Source organism: Maylandia zebra, linkage group LG15 (genome assembly GCF_041146795.1).
Source record: "Maylandia zebra isolate NMK-2024a linkage group LG15, Mzebra_GT3a, whole genome shotgun sequence".
NCBI classification, from domain to species: Eukaryota; Metazoa; Chordata; class Actinopteri; order Cichliformes; family Cichlidae; genus Maylandia; species Maylandia zebra.
Window position 1 is genome coordinate 28897213 of NC_135181.1, and position 11772 is coordinate 28908984.

The following is an 11772-nucleotide window of genomic DNA, read 5'->3' on the forward strand; positions in this document are numbered from 1 at the left end:
AACATATCACTCACAATAGGCAGCAATGATTATTCCTGTAGATGCTTATTGAGTTTATTGCTAATGAGTGAATAATGGCAGGACTGCCTGATGAGCTCATTGTGTTTGTTTTCAAGTGTTGCAAGAATATTTGGGGTTTTTTAGAGTGTTTGAGGTTAAACAGTACTGAAATATGCCATTAGCTGGGGTCGCCATTCAGCAGTACCGATGATTTTATGTCATTAGCACTAATCAGTAAGCACTAATCTAATAATTTAAATAAAAAATTGATGGATGCAGTCAATAAATTAAGTGATGTAGTTTTTTTATGTTGCTATTGATTGACTGTAGTCTGTCTTATTAAATTAATAAAATGGGTTACTCTTTTAGACATTCAAATAGTGCCAAATCACAGCAACACTTGCCTCAAAGCGTTTTATATTGTAGGGTAAAGACTCCCAACAATCATACAATCCCCTATGAGCAAGCACTTTTCAACAGTGGGAAAGAAAAACTCCCTTTTAACAGGAAGAAACCGCCGACAGAACTAGGCAAGCTCAGGGAAAGATGGCCATCTGTCATTTCATATTTTAACACTTAGACCCCCGGAGAGCAGTCATTTTGGTTTTCTACCTTAGACCCCCGCGGAGTCATCATTTTGCGTTTCTACCTTTAAAAGCCGGAGAGCAGTCAGTCAAATGCTGGAGTCATTCATATGTATATTAGGTCGTTACCTAGGAATTCTGGAGGGAGGGGAGTGGGGGTGAGTGATTGAGGGGGTGGGGGAGCTGCTAAAAGCGGTGAGCTTCCTTTTGTGTTTCATCTTGATGCATTCTCAATCATCCAGGGAAACAAATCTCCAAAAGTCACCAACTTGGAGTGTTTCAGTTTGCCATCTTAGGGAGAAATCAACACACATGGGTGTATGTCCTTTGTTGCTGAGATTTATTGATAAAAACAGTACAAAAAAACAACCATTTGTACACATATTTACAAATGGCCTGCTGAGTGGTGCATGGAGCATGTTCATTGGTTCATGGACCTCCCTGAACTAATGGCATTTATTGCAATTGTCATCTTGCGGGGGGTTACCAGGGTTCCATCTCTAAATGACTGCTGGTCAGCAAACCTGGGAAACCCACAGATAATTGGAATTATGGCACGAAACCGCTTCCAAAACATCATGCAACACCTACGCTTTGATGACAAGTCCACCCGCTGTGATCGAGCAAAGACTGACAAGTTTGCTGCAATTTCCAGTGTGTGGGGATCATTTGTCACCAACTGTGAGTGGAGTGTTTCAGTTTGCCATCTTAGGGAGAAATCAACACATGTCCTTTGTTGCTGACATTTATTGATGAAAACAGTACAAAAAACCAACCATTTGTACACATATTTACAAATAATGATAAAAAGTGAGTGAGTACATTTCAACATTTTCAGCAATCACTCACAATCCTGGCACTGCCACGATATCTGTCGTCTGCATTTACCACATGTGTACCTGTAGCAGTGAACACATCGCACAGTGGCCTGATTTTTTTTGCATCTGTGTTTGACCTGACACGTGGCCCTTTTTCCAGGGCTCGGTGTGGAGTGGCATACCTGAGTGGTGAATTCATTGCGATCTGTCTGTCTAGTGGATTGAGGAATTTCCCTGCGAATCTTGTTGACTGTGCCGAGGATGGTGGTTTTCCGTCCAAGAAGTTTTTGCGCAAGTGAAAGCGATGTGAAGAAATTGTCCGTGGTAACATTTCTGCCCTTGTCTAGGAATGGTTCCATCAGCCTCATTACTACATTTTCAGAAAGTCTCTCCCCAGTGGGACGACTGGGGTCCTTGCCAAGATATGGGAAGACATTGCAAATGTACTTGGATTTTAGGTCGCAAGCCACCCAAAACTTGATCCCAAACTTGTCAGGTTTACTTGCAATATACTGCAGGAAACAGCACCGAGTCTTTGATGGGAAAAGCTGTTCATCAATGGTGATATGTAGACCAGGGTTGTAGCACGTGATGCAGTTGGTGACAAATGATCCCCACACACTGGAAATTGCAGCAAACTTGTCAGTCTTTGCTCGATCACAGCGGGTGGACTTGTCATCAAAGCGTAGGTGTTGCATGATGTTTTGGAAGCGGTTTCGTGCCATAATTCCAATTATCTGTGGGTTTCCCAGGTTTGCTGACCAGCAGTCATTTACAGATGGAAGCCTGCAAACCCCCCGCAAGATCACAATTGCAATAAATGCCATTAGTTCAGGGAGGTCCATGAACCAATGAACATGCTCCGTTTGCTGTGCATGTTGAATAGTCCATTCTTGAATGCTACAAAGCATGTCAAGAGTGACGAAACACAGGAAGCTCTGAAGGCGACTCGAGATACTTCTCCTGGCCTTAGCCGTTGGCTCTCCATCTGCAGCGTACGGTTCTATTGGGGTGAAAGGGAGACGGGTCCCCACATGTTCTTCACGCCACACTGTGCCATCTTTCGCTGTCTCAGTCCCCAAACAAGCTCTCTTTTTCGGTGGAGAAGCAGTCTCCTCATCTGCAGTGTGAACAAATTCAAATTGTGAGCAAAATGGGAAGGTCAAACAAAATCACAAATGCATGCATAGATACTAATTATAATTCCAGTATCTCCTCCTCTGTATCAGAATAATGTCTGAAATATCTTACTTACTAACTACATCCACTTACTTGTTTGAAATGAAAAAGGAAATAACATGAAATGAAACTAACCGGAAGACTGATCAGACAGCTCTGAGTCCGAATCCGGCTGAACTGCTAGGTCTTCTCCATCCGAGTCACAAGGGTCGACTTCCGTCAGGATCATTTCCAACGCCTGCTGAGTAGTGAGTCTTCTCTGCATTTTCTTTCCTTGGAGAGGAGGTCCGTACACCAGAGGATTCTTCAGGGCGATGAATTTTCTTTCCTTGGAGAGGATTCTTCAATGAAGATTCTTCAATGAAGGATTAGGCTAAGTGCAGTGCATGTTCATTGGTTCATGGACCTCCCTGAACTAATGGCATTTATTGCAATTGTCATCTTGCGGGGGGTTTACAGGGTTCCATCGGTAAATGACTGCTGGTCAGCAAACCTGGGAAACCCACAGATAATTGGAACTATGGCACGAAACCGCTTCCAAGACATCATGCAACACCTACGCTTTGATGACAAGTCCACCCGCAGTGATCGAGCAAAGACTGATAAGTTCGCTGCAATTTCCAGTGTGTGGGGATCATTTGTCACCAACTGCATCACGTGCTACAACCCTGGTCTACATATCACCGTTGATGAACAGCTTTTCCCATCAAAGACTCGGTGCTGTTTCCTGCAGTATATTGCAAGTAAACCTGACAAGTTTGGGATCAAGTTTTGGGTGGCTTGCGACCTAAAATCCAAGTACACAGATGCAAAAAAAATCAGGCCACTGTGCGATGTGTTCACTGCTACAGGTACACATGTGGTAAATGCAGACGACAGATACCGTGGCAGTGCCAGGATTGTGAGTGATTGCTGAAAATGTTGAAATGTACTCACTCACTTTTTATCATTATTTGTAAATATGTGTACAAATGGTTGGTTTTTTGTACAGTTTTCATCAATAAATGTCAGCAACAAAGGACATACAAAGGACATGTGTTGATTTCTCCCTAAGATGGCAAACTGAAACACTCCACTCCCCCACCCCCTCAATCACTCACCCCCACTCCCCTCCCTCCAGAATTCCTAGGTAACGACCTAATATACATATGAATGACTAGCCAATTTAGCTTCCACTTCCACCATTTGACTGCTCTCCGGGTTTTATAGGTAGAAAGGTAGAAGCCTGGGGATGCTATTAATGCCAATTGAAGTATGGATTTTTTAGTTGGCATACACAAACAGAATTTGTTCTCGTTTCTCAATCTATCCCTAACCCTACTAAAGCTGAACCCTAAAGGCCACCTAGTGAAAAAATGTCACAGAATCCCGAAATTTTGGATGCAAATTTGTTGGGTAACATATAGAAACATCAGCAGCATTGAGTGTTTAGAAAAATTTGTCCTCGAAAAATGCACTGTGAAAAAATGTAAAGTGATGATGAGCCGGTCCTGAAAAAGAAAAAAACAGAGATTCATGGTTCATCCAATTCTCACAAGAAGGCAGCACCAGGGAGAAGTTCATGGTTTGATCCATGAGTTAAAGCTATAACACTTTTGTGCATATTTTAGGATGTCAGTGGGTCAGTTTAAGCTTTTCGTGACAGAGTTGGGACCACAACAGGTTCTAACTGATTCTATCTGATCTCGGGTCTGATGTAAAATAGTAATATTTAACTATTTATATATCGTTGTATGTTCAGTACCAATGTACGTTTGAACTACGAGCGCACCAAATGTTCTCGTTGGTCAGATCTGTTTTTTGCGTCCAAACAATCTGAAAAATCAAGTATGATCCAAAAACATTAATTCCACAAATTCATCCTGTGAAAACACGCAGTCTGTACTGCATTAAAAAAAGGTGAGTGTGAATAATATTCACACACGACTTGTTTACACAACTCTTCTCTGGGAGCTGGTGGATGGCCACTAGTTAATTTAGAAAATGCTTCAAAATAACTGCTCAAGGAAGTTAATTAGTTGTCATGATATTATTAATGGCTGGATTCCATTTAACATCACCGCAGAACAAAATGGAAAATTACATAATTAAAAGTGTTTATTTATTTTTTTGTATGTCACTGCCATCTTTGCTAATGTCTGACTTTTCACATGCCATGCCTCTCTCTTAAACTGTCTCTAGTATCATACAAGGTGAATTTCTTGTGATATCATTCACTATTGGACAATGATTTATAATCTCATGTTTTGAAGCATCAGGCTGAGTGTTTTCACAGTTTTCACATCCTGGTCTTTTGAAACTAGATGTGATGAGAAAGGGGCGTGTCATAAATGCACAATTTACTGAGCCCATAAGTTAAGTAGGAAAGTGTTTCCATGGATAAAGGCAGAAAGCCATTTTCCTATAGACTTCTATAAGATTCCATTGCAAGTTTTTTGCTAAGCATCAAACCTTGGTGGCCAATAAACAGAAAACGTGTTTAAGGCACTTTGCATTGGCTTTACTTTTTATACATTTTAGAGATTTTACTTTTACATTGGCTGTGGTCTTATTTTAAAATATGTTGTAAAGAAGAAAAAAAGCATAAAAGCTTAAAAGTGAAACCCAAAACCTGAGCATGTTTATTAATGACCAAACCCAGGATTTGAAGTTGTATCTGTACTTTACATCATCCATTGCAGACTAGTCTAATGCAATACATTGTAAAACATGCCATTACCCTAGCAGTTGTCTGTCTGTTTTCCAACAGGCAACATGACATGACACAGGCAACTGGCAAATTCAAAGCAACAACTAAAGTTTCATGCAACAACTCGAACTAAACCTGATCTCACTTTTGTTGGGACACTTTTTTTAAAAAAATGCATAAATAGATATATAATAGACAGAATGCAGCTGACAGTGTTTGTAGCCTAACACGTGTAAGGTCCACACAAATCAGTTCTTATGGAGATAATTAGATGACACCATTAACATCACACAGACAGACCCTTGCAAAGAGGTGTAGCCATGCAGTAGTGTTAAGTATAAATTGTGTGTTAGTCCTGCCAGCATGCTCCAAACCTTTTATATTGCATTGCAGTAGATCATAGCAGATGGTACTTTTTAATTGCTTGTTTGAAACTCCTAGTGGAGATGTTAAATTGTTATTACCCCTTAGTCACATGCATTAACCACTGCAGTAAAGCAGGGGTTTAAAGCTTTAAATCGTTTGAAAATAAAAATCAAATATAATATATAATCATGGCAAAAGCTTTTTTTTTCAAATAAATTATTTTTTTAAACGCTAGAAATACACCAAGCACGAAGCTATGAACTCCATAAAATTGCCCTGATGAAATAAGTATGATGTCTACTGAGGGAAACACTTCACTCTTTTTTAGCACATGTCAACATGACTGGGAGGAGACAAAGGCACAGTCTCATCTGCCCGAAGGCTGGAATGATGACACTAACTATATTAAAATGCATGAAAACATCAGCTCACCCATCCCTAAAACTTGAGTGATGGCCATAATAATAATAATAATAATAATAATAATAATAATAATAATAATAATACTTTGACTTTTTAAAATGAAAATCAAGTGGAATTGTAAAACATTTGTAAAACAACCATTACTTTTTTTTTACAGTTTTAAATTATTTAATTATTTGTTTGTGTGTTTAAATATCTAGAGCCATATTCTTTATCAGCTGTGACAAAAACCTATCAGTTTAAACTCCGCTGACTGACGTTTTAATTGTTCGCAGTGCAACAGGGCTAAACAACAGACTGTTGAGTGGCATTTCTTTCTCCATCTTTCCACTGACTGAGACTCGTGACACAGTTTTCAAACGTTGAACTGAAAAAATAATAAATGAGTGAAAAAATAACGAAATAAATTCTTCACGTGTCAACTCTTAAAGAAATTTGGATAATTCATTTTAAGTTGAATCAGAGCAGGGGGCAAAAAAACAGGCACTGGCCCTTTAAATGAAGAACCTGCTAGAGCAGTACTTAGAAAGAAAGAAAAACATGCACGGAGGTGAATTGAAATGGGATGTACTCACCACTGCGGATACACACATGGCAGGCATGGTCCTCATTTAGAGTATACAGATGAAGGTCGAGCAGAGGTCCAAGGTGACGGCCTGAGAAAGACTTCTCATCTATAGATGTTAGTCATCATCATCATCATCATCGTCCTCCTCAGTTTACCGGAGGAGAGAAGCTGAGCCCGGCTCTGAGCAGCGACAGTCTCCACTGCAGTGTTTTATAGTCTGTGTCTCCAGGTGAACCGGTTTTAGATGCGAGGTGAGGGTCTGCTTCACAGACAACGCTGTGGTAATTCCCATAGCGATGATGGATGGGGGCATACACCGGGACCGCCGCCTCGCCCTGTCCTGGCTTGTCAGCGTGCAGTGCGGCTCTCCGTCCGCTCTTGCAGTCCTCCACAGACACTGCTGACGTAAAGCGAGAGGCGGGACTTAGCGAAGGGCTGTCGGCCAATCCCAGTCACGAATGAGTCGTGCACGTGTATTGAACCCCGCTTCTGGTTAGGAAAACAGGGGTTGCAGTGGAAGACATTTGAAACACCCGGGGTTTAGCCCTAAAGGGTAGTATGCATGTGGGATTTTTTTTTTTTTTTTTTTTTTTTTAGAAATGACTGAAAGATTAATAGGCTCTGTTTTGAGTTTGGTTCAAAAAAGAATGACTTCTTATAGGGAAAAATATATATCACATGTGCAGGACACCTTAAACTAGTTTTTTAATTAAGCAGCAAGGCAGAACAAAATCGGGGCTGTATCAAGACACGAGGACTAAACCCCAATTCAACCAGACCCCTAAACTGATCCGGAATTAAAACAGGACTACAACAGTTCAAAATCAGGACTACTTAGGATTTAACCAAGACAGAATCAGAATCAGAACTAGATGATAGTAGCACTAAAAATCATCATAGACCTGCACTACACTTGTTTTTTTAATTCTACCAAAGTACACTATTTAGATTGAGAAAAGTTTGTATAATTATTTAGCCTTGTTGTGCATACAAGCCTGCATAACTTAATAAATATAGAATTTGAAAAATAGCAAACCTAAAAAGAAACACTAGGTACGAGATACATGAGGACCTATGATACGGTGATACTTTTGGTAAAGAACCATTTGACTAACATGTATGTCTCACCTGCTCTGTTCTGTCCTCATTCTCCATCTCCCTCTCTGTTACTCTCTCTCCCTCTTTGTGCTGACAATCATCAAATATACAGTTGAAACCACATATTTATGTACTCTTCAGATCAAAACACAAACACTTTTTTAATTGTAACATCAAATCAGACTAAATGTTTATTTTTTTAGATTGATAAATATAAAAAACATATTTGTTAACTTTAAGAGTAAAGAGAGAAACTATCTGTATTTCTTAATTGCAAATAGCACCAAATTGTATTCAAAATTGAGCCACACTTATGGAGCTCCACAGTTCTTTTCCTGGTGTTTTGGTTGAAATCTCTTGATTTCCCCATGTCAAAGAAACAGGCTCTGTGTTTTGCCTTATATGCATCCACAGGTGTGCCACCAATTTACTCACATGGACTCTACTAACCTATCAGAAGCTTCTTCAGCTCAGAATGGAATCGTCTGGAGTTTTCTTATTAATTAACTGTCACGGTCCGGGGCAGCGGCTGTGTGGAAAGTGGAAGGAGGACCCAAAATGCAGCACTTATTCAGATGTGAGGGTGATTTATTGTTAATAACAAACACAAAGTGGAGATGGCAAACAGAACTAAGGACGAAACTAAACTGGGATAAACTACACAGAGGAGTGGCAAACCTGAACATCAAGGGAGAACAGCAGGGAGAACACGCAGAGGATTACACCAGGTAGGAATACAGACGACGCGACGAGGAGCAGAGGAAATCACACGCTATAAATACACAAAGAGACACTGGGAAATCACACACAGATGGGGGAAACAGCTGGACCTGATTAACCTGACGAGACAGGGGAACACTAACACCAGGGACCAACAGAGGGAGCACAAACCCAGAACCCAGTGTCTAAAATCCCAAACACAAACCATCCCAAAACAGCCATGAATAATAATGAAAGTAATAACAATAAGTACATAAACATAAAGTCACTGAGTCATGGTCGCAGGACCATGACATTAACAAACTTAGTGTATATGTACTCCTAAATTTGATCAAAGTGATAAAAAATAGACAGCTCTGTCTCTCTTTATTCTGACATTTAACTAATTCAAAAGATATTTCGATATTTATCTAAAACAAAAGTTTACTCTAAATTGATGTTGTACAGTAAAAATGTTTTATGTTTTCTCCCTAAAGTGTATGTAAATATCTGGTTACAAATGTGAATATCCTGCTGTGTACTGAAATCCCTCTTGTTTTGCATAGAAATATACTGAACAACATCCAAAGCATAATATATAAAATAACATTTACCTGAGTTTTTTCTTTGAAAGAACCGTCTAATGTCCATTCTTATATTTCAGTACATAACTGAAACCGATTTAGTCGGAGAGGGTAAGAACTGAAAATATGAAAAAGTGGTATTGTGCCATCTCTAGTAGCTATCCACCACATAGCACACCATTACATTCCAGCTAGCCCACCCAACTTCAGTAATCCTTCAAATGTTGCTGCAGTTTGATTTTCTGTCTTCATTTATGTCCAAAGTGATATCAGAGCTCTACCTTTTCATTTTTCCGAAATCTCTGTCAGAACTTGACGAATGTTTCTAATGTAAGGTTTAAATGTAGTTTTACTGCATCTTTACATTTGCTGATGACAATTTGTGTGATACACACTAGAGATGGCACGATACCACTTTTTTATGTCCGATACCGATATCATAAATTTGGGTATCTGCCGATACCGATATGAATCCGATATAGTGTGTTTTAATCAACAAAACTGTTTTTTTAAATATCTTGCTGCATTTTGTATAAGTTCATACTCAAGTTTAAAACAACAACTACACTAAAGCTATTCTGTTATACCTGTATGCAAAAAAAAAATATTTCATAGTTCAGCAATACTGATCAATCTAATAAACTTAAACCTACACCATCCTCCCTATTCTGGTATTTTAAAGAGTACTTAGCGTAAATATTAAGCAACCTAACTAATAGGGTTGCAAATTCCCAGCAACAACAAAAATAAATAAATAAAAAATAGGGAACCACCCTCCACCTCATGATGCTTAATCGACGTAATCAACCTTAATTTGATGCAGTGTGAAAAAAAAATGCACAGAAATCAATTATTTTTCAAGAAATATTAAATAGATTCAACATCCTTCTTCAACAAAATTGCACACTGCACAGATGGTACCTTCCCAAAGGAAAAAGTACTATAGCTTACATATTAGTACTATAGCTTATATATTAGTTAGGTATATATATATTAGACTTAATGGTTACTATATACAGTAATGGACTTCTATTCGTTTTACATCAAATTAAAACTTTGGGTGTCAGATAATTATTTATTAAAAGCTAGACATTTTAAATGAGAATAAGAAAGAAAAGTATGTCTTTGTGCCCCCTTTTCCCTGTTAATGCCCTATCGGCCCCCCTGGCTAAACTTTGCTAGATCCGCCCCTGTACAGTTACCAGCCGTCAGCTACGTAGAAAAAGATCCTGGTGTAGAAAGTAATATTAAATAAATTCTAACAACAGCATATCAAGCTTAAACGTGCTGCTGTTGTTCAGCTGCTGGTTTCCTCTTTCTGGTGCAAAGTGGGCCAAAAACAAACAAGAGAGACGGACTCGCGACAGAAAAGCCGATCAGCTGATCATTAAACAGTTTCATGATTGAAGTAGCAGCAAGAAGAGGCAGTCGCTCCATATATTGTTTGTTAAGCTTAACGCAGGAATGCTTTACAAACATTCAGAGATGGACTTACACACTTGCTTTACTTCTCTCGGGGATAACTTTGTCGGAGATGAAATGCCGGGTTGCTAGCGAAGCTCCAAATGCTATCCAGACCACGACAGGTCCCGCATGCCACAGCCGCACGTGATGCATACTGCTCCGACGTGCTAACGTTCTGAGGTGAGTTACGGCGTGTTGCAAGTTTTGTGAGGTGCTTTCGTGATATTTAATGGATCGGATTACATTTTTTATTTTTCTCCGATATCCGATCCAGTAATTTAGGTCAGTATCGGACCGATACCGATACGTAATATCGGATCGGTCCATCTCTAATACACACCACACATTCAGCTTTTTACACATAGCTCCAGAGGCCTTAGTCATTTGTCTCATTTGTTCCTAATTGTAACTCTACCATCTGAATCTTGCAATAGAAACCAAGACTTGTCAGACCAGGCGATATTTTTGTTCTATTTTCTGGTTTACATTATACTAGATGGTTACTCCATTTCTCCCAAAACAGCACTGGGGTATTCTGAATGTATTTTGCTATTTTTAGAAATTGCTTAGTCTTGGAGCCCAGCATATGAATCATTTATCAGCCTTTTCAGTTCTGCATTCTCTCGTTTTCCGCCCATATATAAAACAGGTCCGCAACTCCAAACCATAGTAAAGGGACCTCTGGTTAATACGACGGGTTCTGTTTCGGGTTCGTAGCCGAAAAGTACACTGAACAAAAATATAAACGCAACACTTTTGTTTTTGCTCCCATTCCCCATGGGATGGACGTAGAGACCTAAAATTCATTCCAGATACACAATATAACCATCCCTCCCAAACAGTGGTCACAAATCAGTCCAAATGTGTGGTAGTGGGCACATCTGCTATATTGAGATAATCCATCCCACCTCACAGGTGTGCCACATCAGGATGCTGATCTGACATCATGAGTAGTGCACAGGTGTACCTCAGACTGCCCACAACAAAAGGCCACCCTGGAATGTGCAGTTTTTTGCGCTATTGGGGGTCTGGGGACCCAGAACCGGTCAGTATCTGGTGTGACCACCATTTGCCTCATGCAGTGCAACACATCGTCGCATGGAGTCTATCAGATTGTCAATTGTGGCCTGTGGAATGTTGGTCCACTCCACTTCAATGGCTGTGCGAGGTTGTTGGATATTCGTGGGAACTGGTACACGCTGTCGTATACGCCGGTCAAGCACATCCCGAACATGCTCAATGGGTGACATGTCCGGTGAGTATGCTGGCCATGCAAGAACTGGGACATTCTCAGCTGCCA

General features: G+C 39.9%; 1 protein-coding gene across 1 annotated transcript in view; it reads right to left on the reverse strand.

The window, feature by feature from the left end:
* Window positions 1-8416, reverse strand: part of tnfrsf21 (tumor necrosis factor receptor superfamily, member 21) — a 194306-nt gene extending 185890 nt beyond the window's left edge. The window contains exons 1-2 of the mRNA XM_024805712.2: window positions 8176-8416; window positions 6635-7027 (exon numbers count right to left, since the gene is read on the reverse strand). Of these exons, the coding sequence (XP_024661480.1) occupies window positions 6635-6670 (36 nt within the window). The 5' untranslated portion in view covers window positions 6671-7027; window positions 8176-8416. The remainder of the gene's footprint in view (window positions 1-6634; window positions 7028-8175) is intronic.
* Window positions 8417-11772: the final 3356 nt, after the last annotated feature.